The following is a 20,562-nucleotide window of genomic DNA, read 5'->3' on the forward strand; positions in this document are numbered from 1 at the left end:
TAGTGTGTTATTAAAGAGAACAATGAAGCGTTGATCAATGAACTTTTCATAAACTCTGCATTTAATATCAGTTTTGTAAGATAGCAAATATTTTCAATAATTCGGATCATTTTTTTAAAGGCATCTGAATTCCTTAAGTATACTAAATTGATTTATCTTAACAAAGTATAGTTGGTTTAACAATTGATGTCAATGCTGTTTGTATACCAAAAGCCTTTTATGTTCCATATTTTAATAAGATTATTTTTACAGCCCTGATGGATTGGATCAAGAAGAGAATGGATCGTCCACCAGTGTGCCTTCTTCCAGAAGCCGCTCAACTGTTACTAGGAGGCAGAAGTTTGAGCTGGCAGCTCGTACACTGTTAGCACGTGCAGGTGATTCAAACATTCCTACACAAAAGATTCACAACTGCATCTGTGACTTCAACCAACTGAAGAGATGATTTTTGTTTTGTAGTTGTAACATTTTGTGTATATTTAGTGAAATAAAGGCAAGGTAATTCTGTAATTATTCATTAACCTTGTTCCATTCTTTGTAAATTTGATTATAAATTAATCTATTTTTACACAATTTAGTTCTTCAGTGATTTTCACAAATGGATTACTCATAATGTAAACTGCAAAAGATGAAAATGTAAATTAGATACTTTTAAATAGCACTGCAGTCTTATTTTATGTGTTTAATAATTTGATAAAGCATTTATTTTAAAATTGCAGCAGGTCTGTACCGTTCAGTGCAGGCACATCGAAATCAAAGTCGGCGAGAGGGTGCACCAGTACCACAAGACCCAGGCGCCCTTTACGACTTCAGCCTTGATGAAGAGTTGGAGATCGACCTGGATGATGAAGCAATGGAAGCCATGTTTGGTCAGGACTTTGCGAGTGATAGTGATATATTGGGAATGTGGATTCCAGAGGTATTGGACTGGCCGACATGGGTGTGTGGCTGCAGCTTCCGCTGCTTTTGCTTACTTGCTTTGAGCTTTTACTCCACAATTGCTTTTACTGTGCTCTAACCCTTGTTGATCATGTTGCCAAAATTGGAGAAAACAATCTAAGATGCTATCAGTTAAAAAACACGTTGGTATGGATGACTTATTTACTTTTGTACAGAGAGATACATTACTACATCGTAAGTCCAGAACTGGTTTGGGGTCATACCTTGCCATAAGTGCAGTGGAAGTCCCATTATTTCTGCTGTAATTTACGGTTACAATGGCAGAGGAACTGTTTAAAAACTCCAAGGAAATTTTGGGCTATAGAATTTCTCAGGATACAAAGCAATTTATCCTTCTGGCTCTTAATGTTAGAGATGTCCTTTTCCATAATTTTATTTTTCATTGAAATATATATTTACAAAGCTACACCATAACAAGAAAGTCTTGACAGGTGTCTTTAATATCCCATCTTCCTAAGTTGCTACTTTCTGTTTTATATTTAAAAAAAGTTTATTTTTTGCATATTTCTCTTCAGTGATATATTTTACAATAAAATATCAATCATTGTTAATTTACATTGAGAACCCATGATTAAATTTAGATATTGGTAATTAGTTTATTGTCACATTTACCAAGGTTTGTTTGTGTACTATCCAAACAGATAATTTCATACACAAGTACTTCAGGTAATACATAAAGAAAACAATAACCAAATGCAAAATATAATGTTACACTTATAGAGGAATTCCATATAGGTAGACAAATAAGGTTAAAGGTCCACGATGAAGCAGACTGGGAGATTAAATATTCAGACAGTTCTTTGAAACCAAACCCTTTTAACTTCCTAAGATAGAAATCTTACTGTACCTATAAAAAGGGGGTTAATTCTTCTGCAGTAATGTTAAATACACTATATGATAAGCAACAGAGTCCTCATTCGTAGCAAATTTTAAATAAAATCTCTTGTTCTTTAGCATAGCCAGTCTGACTTCAAAAAGATAGGGTCAAATATCTTTGATACTAATAATGCTGAGAAAGCCAGATCCTTCATTGGAAATAACTGGCATTTGAAAGATAGCGCCTTTCATTACTTTAAGACTTCCCCAAGGGCTCATTGGGCCGCAAATCGCTTTTAAAGTGCTGTCACTGTCATAATGTAAGATGTGTAGCAGCTAATTTGAAATAATGAGCCAAAAGAAACATAACAGGCGCAAAACAAACATATGTTAAAAGACTGGCCATAAAAAACCAACACCAATGGTATTCCACAAATAAATTCATCTACAACTGAATGCTTTTGAACCTGTTAAATTGTTTCGTAAGTGATGTTATTTTTGGCTCAGAAGTTAACAAACGGCACACTTAAATTGAATCACCCATTTTTTGATGCTCCCATTCAGATTTATCCCAGTCCTTCCTAAAAAATTTTCACCAGATATACTTGGACCTTTCATTACTGCCTTGCTGTTTATCTTTCCAGATGTGAACAGATGCTTATAGAATAGTTGCCTTAATTAATAATTTTCAGAAGCTTAACATTTGCTTCCAATACAGTAAAAAAAACATACAAAGTTATTTGCCAAAGGATGGGCAGCTAAATTGGCAATGCTATCAGCCTGCAGAATTGATTTTAAAAAAGGGGGAATGGGGGTTAGAGTGAAGTTTATTCTTCCCATTCCACTGTTTCGTAGTCAATAACAGTGCTTTCCAGTCTACCTCAGATAAACCTCACAGCAAGCCTGGGCTTCTTGGACTGGTTGTTCATGTGTCCAGTGCTTCAGTCCTGGCATCTGACTTCAGTGACAATTCCAGCACCACAGTGGCCTGCTACTGTTAACATGTTCATGCTGGTTACAAAGAATGTAAATCATACATTACTTAATTATTTACATTCTCCACAAATCACTCTTTCCTGTCATTTCTCAGTAATCTAGAGCTTGTGATTTTTATAATTTAACTTACCAGTTCTGTTTAGTTTCAGCCTAGGTCTTTGTCTACTGGTGATAGGGAAACCACTTACAGCAGTACTGCAGTATTTACAAACGTAATTGAGCTGTAGCTTTCTCCAAATCAGTCCAACATCTGGAGTATATATCATTCAAAGAATTACTTCACGGGACAATAATCTTTTTGTTTGAAATCATACTAACAGTTTGTGTTTGATGCTAGCTTTTTAAAAATTGTTTTTAATTACTCTTAACCCAGATTGTGTTTTGTTGGTTTCTCCTCAGAATGATCCATTTGTTTATTTGCAGCATGTGTGTGAGGCTGATGAAAGGGATGAACTGGTCATCTGTGAACTCTGCGATGCAAGCGTTACTCAGTTTAATCATCATATGAAGAAAAACCATCCAGGTTGTGGGCGGAGTGCCAACCGGCAGGGCTATCGCAGCAACGGGTCCTATGTTGATGGATGGTTTGGTGGAGAGTGTGGGAGCGGAAATCCGTACTACCTGTTGTGTAGCAGCTGCAGAGACAAGTACCTGGCTACGAAGAGCAAGACAAAGATCCCAGTTTCAGAGAGGTGAGCTAAGATCAGTGAAAATGTGATTAGTCACCACACAATCCACTTCTTTAAAATAAAATTGAGACAGCTTTTCTGAATGATTTCCACAAATTCTAAAACTAAATGTTGGCTCCCATAAGTTTCCATACATCATTGCTAACTAGTAGAAATGGATACATGTTGCGTGTAAAAATGTTATGCATTAATAACTTGAAAAATCTATGCTATCAACATATTAGCACTTAATCTTTTAATGTATGTGCCCATGGACTAAGCTCTTTAAAAGTCTGGATTTCAAAATGTGTTCACAAGGATGTGGGCATCATTGGTTCAGCAAACATTTATTTCCATTCCTAATTAACCTTGCAAGGTCACTTCACAATAGAAAGGAAACAAGCACATTGCTTTGTATCTGGAGCCACTTATTGTCCAGACTGGATAAGATATCCATACCTATCTGAAGCATCCAGTCACAGTTCTTCAAGTACACATTCTTCACGCAAGAGTGCACGCATCTTAGTCTTTTATCTTCAAGTCTAAAATCCAAGCATTTTAAACCTACAGTGTTCTGACCCCTTATAACCCTTGCAGGCAAGGAATTTCAGACCTTTGCCACCATCTAGATGGAAAAGCCCTTATTTGTTTCCTCCCTAAACCTTATACCAATTACTTAAAATGTACACTTGTGGCTTTTGACCCCCCACCCCCCCGCTCTCTTTCTCTGTATAAGCCCTCTACAAGTCCATTCAACTCAATAAAATTTCCCAGTCTTTCCTCGTAGGTACAATTATCGAATCATGCTTGAATCATCCTTTTAAGTCAACAAGTTACAGTCAGGCAGCAGGTTAGACTTCTGCTCATCGGCTAGACAGCATTGTCTAGGACACAGCTCTAATTTTTCTTCCCCAAATGTTTAGGTGCATAGATATTCAGCCCAAACACATGTCGCTTGTCCCAGCAAGTCCTTGCCAACCACCACATACGGCTTTACACTAATCCTATTTTATATTCCCCACATACCCTTCAACTTCCCTCACTCCCTCTATGTTCTACCACTCCCCTCCTCACTAGGGACAATTTAGAGACAGTAACCTAAGAATCTGCACATCTTTGTGATTATTTAATTGTTTAGCAATACAGGGTGTTAGCAATACAGGGTGTGAGCAGGCCCTTCTGGCTCACCGAGCCTTCATCACCGAATTAGACCCATGTTGATTAACCTGCGAACCCATATATCTTTGGAATGCAATGCGGGAGGATGCCCACAAGGTCATGGGGGAAACGTACAACCTCCTTCCAGCCAGCAGGGGAATTGAACCTGGGTTGCTGTTGCACTAACTGCTGCATTACCGTGTGTGGGAGGGAGGAAACCGGTGCACTGGGAGGAAAGCCATGCAGTCACAGGAGGAACATTGTAACTCCACCTCAGAGGTCAGGATTGAGCTCGGGTAAGTGGTACCGTGAGGCAGCAATTCTTCCAGACGTGCCACTGTGCATGAAAATTTCAAATGCAGATTAATTTCAACATTTTCCACCCAATGATTGGTATTCTAACTGTTGAGTTAGAATTAGTTATCATTTACACACATATGTGACAGATTCCAGCCGCTTATTGTGCAATGACTTAACAGGTTTTAACCTTCCCAAAAGAACCTTTGTAATATCTAGAACTACCTTTAGATCCTCCCTCACCATACGGTCCTAGATCTTGGGCCATGTCATTGAACAGCGTTTGGTTGTGGACCACATCCGGCATCATCTTGACCCTCAGAAACTGACCGCCCTCAACGTCAGATATAGTTTGATGAGTATGAGTTTGTTTTACAGATACAAGGGCCAAGCACCTGATCTGATAGGCAAGCAGGACAGCATTTATGAAGGTACTTTATTAATCACTAATCAATTAAGTCCTTATAAAAGAACTTTTCAGCAAGATGATAATTCTTTCTCTCTATTGTCTGCCCTGCTAAGTACTTGTAGCATTTTCTGTTGTTCATGACCAATTAATGTATTTAAATTGATATAACCATGTGTATTATTAACAGTATAATGCAGCAGGAATCTTTAGATTTGTTTGAGGGCAAATGTTTCCTTCCTGATTTTCCCAGCCATGAGTGGGAGCAACTGTTGCTACAGTCAACTAGCAGAAGTGATGCATGAGAGTAACAAAGGATTTACTTCCCAATAGAGGAACGTAATTAGACCATTGGAGCTCTCAAGCCCTGAGAGGGATATGGGCCAAACGCAGCCAAATGGGACTACCTCAGATGGGCATCATGTCTAGCATGGACCAGTTGGGCCGAATGGCCTGGTTCTGTGCTAAATGATTCAATGATTCATCCATATTGGCCAAGATGCTTCCTCAGCTAGTCCCATTTGCCTGCCTTTGACCCATATCCCCTAAACTTTTCCTACTCTCCCCAGTCCCAATGTACTTTAAATGTTGTAACTGTACCTGCCTTTGTCACCTCCTCTGGCAGCTTATTCCATATTTGTTATGTTCTTGTATTTTCTCAGCACTTTGAATATGTTTTAGACAAGTTTCCCACTAATGTTCTGCATTGGTGCTTATCAAAATTGTTGCCCATTTTATCTTCCCAAGTGTATTGTCAGCACCCACCCCCTAAGCCCGACCTTTCTCCAGGCTATTAACCATTTTTTGTCCTTACCTGCTATTATTATTACTCCTGCAGAAGATTGGGATATGTTGGACATTGATGAAGATGAGAAGCTGACTGGAGAGGAAGAGTTTGAATTATTAGCTGGACCTCTTGGTCTGAGTGAACGTAGAATTGTACCTGAGCCAGTCCAATTTCCTGACAGTGATCCATTAGGCGCATCTGTTGCCATGGTAACAGCAGCCAACAGCATGGAAGAAACTCTCATACAAATAGGTTGGTGAAAAAAGTTTACCTGATGAAGTAAAAATTAAAGTTGTTCAGATCAGATTACTCATATGAGAAAATAGACCATTGCCAGGGCTGTTTCCATTGGAAGGAGAATGAATGGTATTACATATGTCTGTCAGTAATTGGAAAGTGGATATTTGCAATCACCCATGGACTTTTGGTGCTGAAAATTACAAAACTGACATTTATTAAGGTCAAAACATTTTTGTAATGGCAACATAAATTATAAAAGAAACATCACTGAATTACCTTTGCTTGCTTTATAAGATTCCCTCAAAAATAAATTGAACTTTCCTCTTACTCTTTATAGTGGTAACTTTGCTTTCCAAGGACATGTTATGTTGTTGTATTATTACCATACATTACAATAGGTATTCATCACGTACTTATCTTTGACAAATCTCATTACACATCCAAATATTTCATATTTTTAAATTCCAAGTTTTTCTTCCGGCATTTTGACATTGTTTTCCTCATTTCGCTGTCTTTGCTTGAGCATTGTAATTATTTACAATTTTCTGCCAATTTTGTACAATTTTTTGGGCAGTAAGAGCAGTTTGAATGTTCTGAAAGGGAGTATGATACTGGGTGGAGCACAAAGAGAACACGTGCATGTTATATGGCCAGTGGGACAGATTCAGCATGGGAGAGTACTCATTTCTGAGTAATAACGCTTCACAATGTAATGCCAAAACATTAAGCTCTTGCTTTCGCACAGTATGTTTCTTGGAACTGGAGTTCTGAAGTATTCTACAGCCAAGCACTTCATGAAGTATAGCTACCATCGCATTGAATTGCAGCAGCCAATTTGCATATAGCAGGGTCTCAAAATCAAAGGCATATATATTTCCAGCAATACTTGATGTATCTGTGTGCATGTACCAACTACACGCTATTCTTAATGTAAAAATTAGTCAGTAAGTTCAAGGTGGTTCAAAAGTACAGCTTATCCAGGAGATTCCTGGCCTTTGTCTGCCACCAACATTTCAGTATCCTGCAAGGTGAAGAATACTCCCTTTCCACCATTGCTTTTCTCTCCTCCATTGCTGCCATTGCTGTGTTCCTGTAGTGGGACACTTGCTTTGAAGTTGGGACCTTCTGTGATTGGTGATAAAGAAACATCTGCGATGAAATCCCTTCAGAAACAGTGCAGGTTCCATTTTAATATTTCTGGGAAAATTCAACCTGCCAATTCTTTAAAAATGCCTTTGCCCAATTTTGCAGCTTTGTTTCACGGTAATCTGACTGGGCATTAGCACAAAGTATAGTGCACTATGAGTGAAATCTAGACTCTTGCCTAGATTTTGAGACAAGATTCCTTGAACGTTGAGGTACAAGGGGCTTTGACAATTAAATTGAGTAAAGACATTGTGGACTTGCATCCTGTAATATATATTTGTTATAATTCTGCATCTCTTGCTGTATGTGTTCTCCTTTCACCTCATGTTATTTTGTGTTTTCTATTTTCCCTTGCATGTCTTTCCATTTCTACTCTCTTTTCTTTTCCCCACAATGTAACATAATTAGCATGTTCTCTGTTTAAGGTTGCCTTGGGTCGGTGGATAAATGTTCATCAGGTCGAGTAACGCTTGGGGAACAAGCATCTGCCTTGCTCAACCCACACGACCGGGTCATGGCCTTGAGAAGAGTGACTGCAGCAGCACAGGTTCTTCTAGCGAGGACCATGGTGATGCGAGCTCTTTCCCTGCTCTCGGTCAGGTAAGAACATTCTCTTTGAATGCCTACTTCACACCAAAGTAGTTCTAAGCATTAGAATGAGATGTAATACTCCTGGGGCTTCAAGTAGTTGGCTCAATTCTCATGATTTGTATATTTGCTACCTGAAATCCTGCTTAGAATGCAAAAAGAAAGCTTGGTCAACAAACATCCAACATCCTTTACTAATTTGCATTTTCACAGCTTATGATATTTATCTTGCATGAGACTTAACATTGTTGTGCTCTTATACTGACACATTGTACATGAGAATCAGATGGTGCATAATAACTCCTTAATTCCAATATGAAATGGTATAGGGTTGACTGTTTCACTGTCCTAGCATCAGGGCTAACTATGTGTAGAAAATGTGTTAGTTAGAAGAAGACTTTGGCTACATCCACACTACGCCGGATAATTTTGAAAACGCCGGTTTCGAGTAAAAACAACAGGCGTCCACACTAAGCGTTTTTCAAAATATCTCCGTCCACATTAGGCGGATATTTGGGCGAATCTCCTCCTACTGGGCATGCGCAGGACACGGAGAAAACAAGCGAAGAGGAATCGGTATACTTAGTGCGCATTTGTCCAGTTACAGAGTAGAAACACTTTAAAGGAATTGCTCTTGGCTGTCGCGCAGGAGGACTTAAAACTTAAAAAAAACAAATACTGGAGCGTATGGAGGCAACTGACAGGGAGTTCACGGACAGTATGACCCAGCTGACGACGAACATTGAAAAACTGACTAACTCTGTTGCATTAATAAAGAACCTTGTTAAATGTATAAAACGTCTGCATCAGCATTATCTTGTATTTCCATACAATGTTACATTAGGCTGTTACACATCTATTGTCAGAGAAGTACTTGCATAAATAGGTAAACCACCTTCATTCAAGCAAGGACAGAAAACAGGGCAAAGTGAGTATACTTATTCACTTCTTCACTTCGTTGTTAAAACAACGAACATCTGTTCCGGCACGTCATGACAGAGTTTTTAAATAGTCAAGAAAGCCCACTTTACAATTTAACTCTCATGCCGTTCACACCGACTGCGCGTTATAACAACTTGCGCAGTACCAAGCAGAAGCAGAAAAAAGCATTGTTGTTGTGGTGTTGTCATGACAGCGTTTTTAAATCTCTCTGGTTACCCCGTACATACTACGCCAGATATTAAGCGTTTTCAGATTTATTCACTCTGGAGAGTGTTTTCGAAAATCTCCGTTTTCGGGGGCTGAAAACACCGTTTCAGTGTGGACGGGAGGGCAAAATGAAGAGAAAAAGCTTTGTTTTCAAAATTATCCGGCGTAGTGTGGACGTACCCTTTGTATCATTCACCTAGGTAATTTTCTAAACTGTGAGAGGACTTAAGATCTTTATCTAAGGTAAACAGATCTACTAAAACATCATGGAACTCCAATAACTAAATATGTGTAAGTTAAACCAACTGGCTCATAGCATCCGTCAGATAAGTATGGGCGGTTGTAACGGTGAAGCTCTGTCCTGGGAATTGAACACACAGTGAAGTATCTCAAAGTGTATTTAGTATGGATCATTTCCGTAAACAAATTGCCAATGATGAATTGTTTAGTTCTTTGCAAAATTTTCCTTTTCTTAAAATTGAAATCTTAATTGCTAGGCAACATCTCAACCAAAGGTGCTTCAGATGTTAAAATGGAAGTGAAAAAGAGATCTTAAAAAGTACAAACATGAGATTGTTCCCATTTGTTGTAAAGTATCTCAGTAAATGGATCCTAACAACCGTGTTTTGTACATGTCACTTCAAGAACACTTCCAATTTTTGCCTTCTCCAAAGCACAACTTTTCTTTTAAGGGAGAGGTGAAATGTCAGTTGGAACTACATGGGGGAGGAGGTCTGGTTTGTGAAGTCTGTGGGTGGTTGAGGGATGGAATCAGGAGCGGGGAAGGTGAGTGTAAATGGAGGGTGGGCTGGAAGGAGTGTATGGGGAAAGGAACAAAATGGGAGGACCAGAGGTGGGTCAGAAGAGGGCAAACGCAGGAGGTAAAGGTGACCTGAAATGGGAAAATTCACTGTTCATACCATTGAGTGGTAGACTACCCATGCAGAATATGAGGTGCTGTTCTTCCAGTTTATACTTGGCCTCACCCTGAAGGTGGAGAAGACCAGGGGCAGGCAAGTTGGTATAGAGAGAGGACTTGAAATAGCATGGAACTTGAAGCTCGGAGTTTCCATTAGGTGTCTAGTGAACCTAGTCTGCCCTTGGTGTACCTGCTGTAGTGGAGTCCACTTCTGGAGCATGGAATGTAGTAGGTGAGCTTGGAGGTGGTGAATCTTTACCTCACTTGGAAAAGCTCTTTAGGTCCCTGGATGGTAGTGAGGTGAAGGTCCTTTGGCCTAGCATGTTGTGCCAAACTAGCTAAAATGTAAAATTTTTTAAAACCAAACAACTGATCTTTCCTACCTACACAATGCCCATATCCCTCCATCTTCCTCACATTCATGAGCCTATCTAAACATCTCTTAAAACCCTCTAATATATTTGCTTCTACCACCATATCAAGCAGCACATTCCATGATCCACCACTCTCTGAGTAAAACAACTTACCCCTCACATCCCCTGTGAACCTACCCCCTCTCACCTTCAACGCATGTCCCCTGGTATTAGACATTTCATCTCTAGGAAACATATACTCCTGTCTACTCTAGCTATGCCTCTCATAATCTTACAAACCTCTACCATTGTCTCCCCTCATCCTCCACCGCTCCAGAGAAGAAAACCCAAGTTTGTCCAGCCTCTCATGATAGCACGTGTCCTCTAAACCAGGCAGCACCCTGTAAATACTCTCCAAAGCCTCAACATCCTTCCTTGTGGGGCAAGCAGAACTACATGCAGTATTCCAGAATTAGAACCAGATTTCTATAAAATTGCAATATAACCTCTTGACATTTGAGCTCAGTGTCTTGACTAATACAAACAAGCATTCTATAACCTTCTTAACTACCCTTTTGATCTATATTGCCACCTTCAAGGACCTCAAGATCTCTCTACTCAGCAACACTGTTAAGTGTCTTGTCCTTAACAGTGCACTGTGTCCTTGCATTAGCCCTCTCAAGGTGCAACACCTCACATTTATCTGGGTTAAACTCCACCTGCCATTTCTCTGCCCATATCTACAACTGATCTATATGACGCTGTATTCTTTGCCAGTCTTCTACACTATCCACAACTCCACCAACCTTGGTATCATCCGCAAATTTACTAACTCGCCCATCTACATTTTCATCAGATCATTTATATATATCAAAAACAGCAGAGGTTCCAGCACAGATCCCTGTGGAACACCACTAATTACAGACCTCCAGCTTGAAAAGATCCCTTCGACCACCACGCGCCGTCTTCTATTGCAAGCCAGTTTTGAATCCATACAGCCAATTCATGCAGACCCCATGCATCTGAATCTTCTGGATTAGCCTCCTATGAAGGACATTGTCAAATGCCTTACTAAAATCCGTGTAGACGACATCCACTGCCCTACCCTCATCAATCTCTCTCATCACCTTGTCAAAAAACTCAGTCAACTTGGTAAGGCACAACCTGCCTCACACAAAGCCCTGCTGCCTCTCCCTAACTATGCTGTGGGTTTCCAAATGCTCATATATTCTATCCCTAAGAATTTTCTCCAGCAATTTCCCTACGACTGACTATGCACATTCTAAAAGTAATGAGGATTTTTTAGAAGCCTAATGTGCATTCTAATTCACCCCAATAAAAAAAATGTAGAAAACTGGTGTTAATTTTGTGGGCTTCCAAAATCAGGAAGTTTAGGACCAAAGAAAAACAATGATGAACAGATAAGATTTCAGCCAGACAGATACCAGAGACTACAGACGCTGTATGTAATTGTAAGCAAAAAGAAAGCTACTGGACGAATTCAGTAAATTGGGCAGCATTTCTGGGGAAGAAGATGATTGACATTTCCTCCACAGAAATTTGCTGACCCACTGAGCTCCTCCCAGAAGTTTGTTTATTTTTCATAAAATTTCAGCCAATTGGGTTTGTTCTGTATTTCCTTAGCCACTTTCAGAAATGAGTGTCATTGTTAGGAAGAAAAACTATTGTTTTTATTATACAAAAGATTCAGGGCAGCTGCCTGCCAAAGCTAACCTCACCTTGTGTCCTTGTGTATCAGATATGGTAACTGCCTTGATCCTAATGCTTTCCAAAGATGTAAATTATGAAGGAACATACATTACATCCAACAATGGTTTATTCTTTGATGCATTGCATGTTTACCATTCAATCACTCTTTCAGGTCTGTTTTAGTGTATAGTTATTTATTTAGAGATATAGCGTGGAATTGCTCATTCTGGCCCTTCAAACTGCACTGCCCAGCAACCCCCGATCACGGGACAATTTACAATGGCCAATTAACCTACTAACTGATATATCTTTGGACTGTGGGCAGAAACCAGAGCACCCAGAGAAAACCCACACGATCCATGGGGAGGAAGTACAGAATCTTTACGGAGGATGCTAGGATTGAGCTGTGATGCCCTGAGCTGTAATAGCATTGTGCTAACAGCTACGCTACTGTACTTTCTAAATATAGCTACTCAAGGATTTTAACTTTGCTGCTTTGCTAAATCTCAGTTTCTTCCCGAAGGGTAAATTAGCAATGCTTAGTATATGCACTCTTTTAATTAGAAGGATGTTGATTGAAAATATAAGAGGTGTTTTCTATTAGTGATAGCAAAATTAGATAATAAAATTGGTATGACTATCCCTAACCAAAATTAACTCTGAACAATGCGTGTCTCCGGTCTTGGTCAAGGCAAGTTGAGTAATTTGAGAAACAAAATGTAGTGCCTTTTTTGTTATTCTCCCCACAAGCATTTTCAGATACTGCTTTCTGTTAGTTGTCCAACTGCAATTTTTCATTACAACCACCAATAAAAGTAGACTCGCTGACGGACATTTTCTATCCTCCTCAGAGAAAGACACTTAATAGAATTTTTTTTCAAATTTTTGGTGGGTTTGTGGTTGCTGAGAAGACTGGCATTTATTCCCCAAGTATTGAAGGTGGTGACAAGCCAACTTTCTGAGCCATTCTGAGACAGTTTCAGGGTTTAGACCCTGTGACATTGAAGGTGATGTATTTCCAAGACAAGATGATTGTGCAGCTTGGAGGGGAATCTTCATGTGATGGCATTCTCTTCCACTTGCTGTCCTCATCCTTGTTTGTGTCAAAGGTGATAGGTTTGGAATCTGCTCTCTGAAAGGCCTGTGTGAGTATCTACAGTGCATTTTGTAGATGTACTGCAGTCGCTGCACAAGGGCAGTTGGTATGTGGGAAAAGTCGCCAGCTGCATGTTCCCCTACTAGTGATGCATGATCCCTACTTGGAAAATATTAAATTTTCCTCGGAACTCACTGGGTCTAAATTGTGGAACTCCCTACTTTGCAGAATTTTTGGGAAGGCCTTCACTAGAAGGTTTGCAGCAATTCAAGAAGACATTGTACTGCTATCTTCTCAGAGTAATTGGAATTCACAATTAAAGCTGGCCCTGCCAACAGCAGATATCCAAAGAATGACTTAAAAAAAAATAAAATCGTTCTGATTTCTGGGATCCAGTTGCTTTTCAAGAAAAGTCATGTCATAGGCCATGTGTCATGTGCAGCACAATAGGCCCAGGCCCAGGTTTCTGTCTATCCTGACCAAAGCTCTGCCTTCTCTACCAAATTCAATCTCCTTCAAAGTAAGGGCAGGTATCCCAAAGTGTTCGTTGACCTCAGTGTCTCTTCCTGCAGTGTGACTCTGTCACTTGAACAGTGCTCTAAATGCAAAGTACTACAATCTTAAATTTTCCAACATGGAAAGATATTTGTTTGTTTAGTCATTGATCCCTTCTGCAAAAATCAATGTGACAGCCTGTTGTCTGGTCCAACCTCTACCATGGGGGAAAAGTAACGAATGCATTCTTCCTTGAGATGGGTGGGGTGCTTGGGAAGGAATAGGATTCTCATCCCTTAAAGTGGGGAGAGGGGTTGGCGACTTGTTCGTTGATCCAGAGTTTTGATAGTGAAAAGAACCTGTAAGGGTTGCTATTCTAATCAAGCAAGAGTGAAGAAGCATTGAGAAATAAGAAAAAATTAGTAGATGCTGTAAATCCAAGCAACACACAGAATGCTGGAAGTGTATAGAATGATGAGAGGCATTGATCATGTGGATAGCCAGAGGCTTTCCCAGGGCTGAAAAGGCTAAAATGAGGGGGCGTAGTTTTAAGGTGCATGGAAGTAGGTACAAAGGGGATGTCAGGGGTAAGTTTTTCCACACACAAAGTGGTGGGTGTGTGGAATGCACTGCTGGCAGCGGTGGTGGAGGCAGATACAATAGAGTCTTTTGGAAGACTCTTAGATAGGTACATAGAGCTTAGAAAAATAGAGGGCTATGTGGTAGGGAAATTCTAGGCAGTTTCTAGAGTAGGTTACATGGTTGGCACAACATTGTGGGCTGAAGGGCCTGTAACGTGCTGTAGATTTTCAGTGTTCTATGCTCTAACTCAGCAGGCCAAGAGCATCCACGGAAAAGAGTACAGTCAATGTTTCGGGCCAAGACCCTTCACCAGTCCTGATGAAGGGTGTCGGCCTGAAATGTCGACTGTACTCTTTTCCGTAGATTCTGCCTGTCCTGCTGAGTTTCAAGAAGCATTGTGAAGCAGGTAAGGGCTAGTGGTGAGGTAAATGGCAAGAGATAGGAAGAGCTGATTGGGAAATGAAGACTTCTCGGGTACTTCTGCCAGTTTTGAGCCCTCGGTCTTGGTTTTTCATTACTAGGGGCTTGGGATTGAGTTAAAAGGATGCAGTGAAGGATTCGTTTTGTGAAACTCTTCGTTGAAGCAGCGCAGTAACATTTACAGAATGAAAGGGACTTGATAATATCTGAGAATATTAGGTAGGCTCACTCCTGGAACAGCAAGTCCTGTAGTCAATCTCACCACACCCCCATCAACCACACAAGCTTTGAAAGGAGCTTTAAGTAAGAATTGATATCACTGCAGGTGGAATTATGATTTGTGTTATTTCCTTTCAAGCCAGAAGCTTGCAAGATTCTGCTGAAATTTCTGGCTGGATAGGAAATAACCTGGATGTGATTATTACCGTGTTTTACTCACTTCTAAGTGAGAGGCACCAGAACGAAACCACGTCATATGATTCAATTGCATAACCTGGATATAACCATACTTCTGCAAAATAAACACACACTTATATTTAACTTGTATCCCAGTCATTTTTAGACTGATACTAGCACTTTTTTAATGAGAAACAGGAAACTTAGAACAATTTAATTTGTTTATTCAATAAACTTTCAGCTTTTAGGTACATAATAAATGTGTATTTTATATATTATTTGTATAATTAATACACACACACACACACGCACACACACATGATTCGGGTTAATTGGAACACATCAGGACCAGTAAATGCCCAATTAAGCAGCTGCCCCAATTAGGCGAAGTTTCGTGGAAATAGTTAAAAAGGTATTTTAAAAAAAAGACAAACTACCATTTAACTGAGTACCAAATTACGTATTCAAATGAAATATAGAACAGATTAGAACACTGCAAATACTATTACAGTACTATAAAACTGTATTGGTTTGTAATAGTTATTGACAGAAGAATTCATTCAGTGAACGCTGCTGTTTTCTTTTGATTGATTGTAAATGAACAAGATCAATGCTGACACCTAGAGTAATTTTTTTGCTTAACATCAATTCTTTTCATGGCATCTTGGAAAGGGTCTGAAATTTTTTAAAGCCAAAATAAAAAACAAGCACATGCAGTTGACATTTAAGTACTGTTCGCTCTAAGCACAGTGTAGTGTCTATTGGCCACACAAGTGCATGCAACTGATGCTAGTTAGAAACTGTTTGGCAACAGTCTCCTATACCAATTAAGTGTCCCAGATAAAGAAAAGGAGTCCTGGCTATTCACAACTTTTCTTTTTTTGTTGTTTGTGTTGTCCCAAATAAGCTGCTGCCCCAATCAATCAGCGTCCCAAATATATAAACATTCAGTGGTCACCTTATTAGGTACACCTGTATACCTCGTCAATACAAATATCTAGTCAACCAGTCATGTGGCAGCAACTCATCTCAGTACCGAAAAGCATGCAGACGATGGTCAAGAGGTTCAGTTGTTGTTCAATCCAAACATCAAATAGGAAAGATATGTGATCTAAGTGACTTTGACCATGGAATGATTGTTGGTGCCAGATGAGGTGGTTTGAATATCTGGAAAATGCTGATCTTCTGGGATTTTCATACACAACAACCTCCAGAGCAGGAGTTCCCACCCTTCTATGTCATGGAAACTTACCATTAACCATGGGGTGTGGGAACCCCTGCTCTAGAGTTTACAGAGAATGGTGTGAGAAATGAAAAAAACATCTAGTGAGCATCAGATCTGTGTGAGAAAATGCCTTGTTAATGAGAAAGCTTAGAGGAGAATGCCAGTCTTGTTCAAGCTGACAGGAAAACGAGAGCAACTCAAGTAACCACACATTACAACTGAAGAGCATCTCTGAAAGCACTACACTTTGAACCTTGAAGTGGATGGGCTGCAGCAGCAGAAGACCACACGTGCGTGTGTGTGCGTGCACGTGTGTGTGCGCGCACGTGCGTGTGTGTGCGTGTGTGTATATGCGTATACATATGCACATATAAAATGAGAATAACAATAGGATTTGTATTATTTTTCAATATTAAATATATTTTGTAATTTGTCTTACTAGGCAGAGTTGGCCATGTATTTAACTTTTTCTTTATGTAGGTTGTTTTGCTTGTTATCAATTGTATGTGTAACAATTATTCTTCCTGTTTTTTTTTTACTTAATCATGGGAACATTGATTTGTGTATGAGATGCACTTTTACATGGTGCCTGAATGAATTGCTGTTGAAATCCAAGTGCACAAAGCAATCGAGTACTTGGTGTGCATGGAGGGCAGTGGTACTTATGATCCCCATGTATATGGAGACTCTGAATAGATGCAGTATTATCAGTCAATGCAGCTGGCACAATATTTTGCCACATGTCCAAGAGCCAAGAGCAGGTCTAGGCCTCCTTTGCCAACCAGATTCTTAAGGTGAGAGTTGAAGCCTGTTTCCGCACTGGTTACAGGTACCGTCCGTACCTGGGCTATTGTCAAGAGGGCCACGTGTCTTCCTCAGTGTAGCCTCTTCATTTAACTTTCCGTCCTTGGTGTTCACACCACACACTCCTCAGTTCAGCCATCACCTCACTGCTAACCCCTCTCACAGCCAGCCCGTTCCCCCGTTTACATACTTCTCACTTCTTTTACAGTTCCCATCATCTCAGGTGGGAGAGGTTGGTAGGCTTTCTTACTCTCCGGGTACTTTGGGCATCACTGATAGTTCATAATCAGAACCTGTGGCCTATTCGACAAGTGTTTTCACTGGTTAAGGAAGTCTCTATGGCAATACCTTATCGAGGTCCCATTAGTGGGAAAGGAGAATGCTGTTGTTCTCCAGAAATTTAACTGGCTTCTCACTGATGCATCTTTTTTCCCTTTCCTTACTTCCAGTGGCTCTAGTTGCAGTCTGGCAGCAGGTCTGGAGTCCTTGGGACTGACCGATATCAAGACCCTGGTTCGATTGATGTGTCTGGCGGCTGCAGGTAGAGCAGGTCTCACTCCAGGTCCCGGTACCACCGGGATTTCAGAGCGTCCCCGCGGAGCTCACAGCAAAATCAACAAGCCAATCTCCTGCCTGGCCTACTTGAGCACTGCAGTTGGCTGTTTGGCTTCCAATAGCCCAAGTGCCGCAAAGCTGCTTGTTCAGTTGTGCACTCAGGTAAAGTCTTCGAACTGCATTATTATTGCTGGGTCAAGTTGATGAAGGAAAAATTTGCATTTGCTTTGCTTTCTTTACAATTGCAAGTGCCATTTGCAGTTAATAATGTGGCTTTGAAATGTTGATAGCAATTTTGCAATAAAAGAGGCAAGGGTATTTCACTATTACTCTGATTTTTACATTCTTTTCATAATTCAGTGACCTCACTTCACACCAATCCGTTGTAGACTCATCCACTCTGTAAATCTGCAGTCTAGCCTACTTCTCACTGCCACAAATGGCCATACTGACTTGTTCTGCATTCAACCTGTGATCCATGATGTGGAGGGAGTGATCAGTTAATCCAAGGGGAAGCAGGCTTCAATCTGTGAGGAGTCTGAATAACACGTACCAGAGCTTATTCACACTCACTTTGTTGGTGTTCAAAGACATTTTAACAGTTTTTAAAATGATTTGGTGAAGATCATTTTAGAAATTATTTAGAGGTTTAAGTAATTAACAAAGTAGTTAAAAATTACACGCAGTTAAAACAGGTTGAAGTGCTGGCAGATACTTGAAAACATTAAAATAAGGTTAATTAACTCATTTGCATAACCTTTTCCACAAGATTGGTGACTTTGTTCAATTGAATGGGGCTGTTATTTTTACCTCAGTCTTTCCTGGCACACGGCACAGCGAGTGTGTGATGCACATGTAGTCTTCTCTTCAGCACTGCCCTTCTGAGGCTGAGACCGATGACAAACAGGACAGTCAGATGCATCAGCATTTGACCCCCTGCTCATCTCAGACTAATACACTTGGCCAGTACCACCTACTACAGTCAGTATCATTCAGCCCAACTCTCTGATGTACTGCTTTACAATGGTGTGTTTGCTTATAAATTTTAAATCAGTGTTTTACATTTGGAGAGGCATATTTTTACAGTTATTGGGCAGAAACAATGATCTCTTATGGGATTAATTAGCTTTGACCTATCATTGCATTATTTTAACCTTAAACCAAGATTAAAAGTTGTAAAGGTCAACCCATAAAACTGCTTGTAACTCATATATACTGGAAAATAACTTTTTCTCCTCAGATATTTTTGGCTTTATAGTTGGCAATAAAGTCTCTATTAACCAATCTTAGCACTTTAAATAGCATCTACAATAAAGGAGTGCATTGCCCACTGTTTTATGTCTAAAGCCACCTTATCTTTCCAGAACTTGATCTCTGCAGCAACGGGTATGAATCTCACAACCATAGATGACCCCATTCAAAGAAAGTTTCTACCCAGTTTCCTTAGAGGCATTGCTGAGGAAAATAAGCTTGTGACTTCTCCAAACTTTGTTGTAACTCAGGCGTTAGTGGCATTGCTGGCTGATAAGGGTGCAAAACTGAGACCAGCCTACGACAAGGCTGAGATGGAGAAAAGAGGTATGTGTTGTCTCTCCAAGTTCTTCTGTGAAGGTGAATGTGAATGCAACATGGACTGTACTGATTATGCCAGGGCCTGAAAGTTTTGTAAAATAATTTTGAGCTAATACTTATTTATGCTTTTGCATTTAATACGTTTTGCATCCATAATAAATTTGACATCAATTTATCTGCCATGCAGTTTTATCTACAAGCTGAGACGATGACCAGTGAGTCATACGTCAATTCAGTTGTATTTTATTTTACCAGAAGTGTCGCACTTCTTATTCCTAAAGACTCCAAAATAAAAACAGTGTAATTTAAAAATTATTATATTTTATATATTTTTATCAAGATACTTTGACTGATAAATGACACTTTGGATGAGTGCAAAACCATCCTTAATATTTTCTTGATCGTCATTTACTGGCGTGTTGTCTCACTGTTTTGTTTAAGCAGGTTTTGTTGCCCATTTGTATGCCCATCCTTCCTATGATCCTTCTGCTGTAGGCCCTCTGGAACTGGCTAATGCCTTAGCAGCTTGCTGCTTGTCCTCTAGGCTGTCTTCCCAGCACAGGCAGTGGGCTGCTCAGCAGCTCGTTCGGACTCTCGCAGCACACGATCGTGACAACCAAAGCAAACCGCAGACTTTTGCTGACATGTCGGGAGACCTACGCAAATGTCCATTCATCAAGCTGGAAGCACATCAGAACAGGGTAAGAAATTTTCTTCTGTATCTCGAAGTATCAACTGTTTTTTATTTTGATTTGTTTTCTTGTCCAAATGTTTAACTGGGAAATTCCAGTGGTGAGCTGGTTAGAAGATCAGTAACTATAGTTGTTTGAGGGCTGAGCAGCTGATCTATAAACAACAAATATTTGTTCACATTGCTACTGGAGATATTTATAGATCGCAATACTTATTTCTACAAGGAATGTTTTTGACAGACCTGCCAAGCCTTTTGTTTGCTTGTGTTTAAATTCTATTTGATTGTGTATGAGCTCGGCTTAGGGGCTTTGTGACCGACACCGTAGATTCTGTCGTGCTCTAGTAATCAGACTCACGTGTTTGTGGTGCTTTAATTCCTATTGAGGGGTGAGCTTTACCTCATCAGAACTTTTTCATGCCACAGAGATTACTTTCCATCTTAAAGTATTCCAATCTCTACTTTCTTGTTGATTTGTTAATCAGAATCTCCTCTTCATCCTTAACGAGATCTTTAATTTTTCATTAGATCAG

At 39.9% G+C, this 20,562-nt stretch overlaps 1 protein-coding gene across 9 annotated transcripts in view; it reads left to right on the plus strand.

Moving 5' to 3' along the window:
- The window catches only part of herc1 (HECT and RLD domain containing E3 ubiquitin protein ligase family member 1), a 270,719-nt gene that overhangs the window by 188,126 nt on the left and 62,031 nt on the right, over positions 1-20,562 (plus strand). For 5 of the 9 annotated variants that reach the window (XM_063070950.1, XM_063070955.1, XM_063070954.1 and 2 more), the window contains 9 exons: positions 253-377; positions 720-940; positions 3,196-3,464; positions 5,274-5,326; positions 6,140-6,340; positions 7,900-8,074; positions 17,661-17,928; positions 19,131-19,344; positions 19,783-20,039. In XM_063070950.1, coding sequence (XP_062927020.1) covers positions 253-377; positions 720-940; positions 3,196-3,464; positions 5,274-5,326; positions 6,140-6,340; positions 7,900-8,074; positions 17,661-17,928; positions 19,131-19,344; positions 19,783-20,039 — 1,783 coding nt within the window. The remainder of the gene's footprint in view (positions 1-252; positions 378-719; positions 941-3,195; positions 3,465-5,273; positions 5,327-6,139; positions 6,341-7,899; positions 8,075-17,660; positions 17,929-19,130; positions 19,345-19,782; positions 20,040-20,562) is intronic. The other 4 variants (XM_063070957.1, XM_063070959.1, XM_063070953.1 and 1 more) reach the window with 3 other exon arrangements.

The sequence above is a fragment of the Mobula hypostoma genome, chromosome 18 (genome assembly GCF_963921235.1).
Source record: "Mobula hypostoma chromosome 18, sMobHyp1.1, whole genome shotgun sequence".
NCBI lineage: Eukaryota > Metazoa > Chordata > Chondrichthyes > Myliobatiformes > Myliobatidae > Mobula > Mobula hypostoma.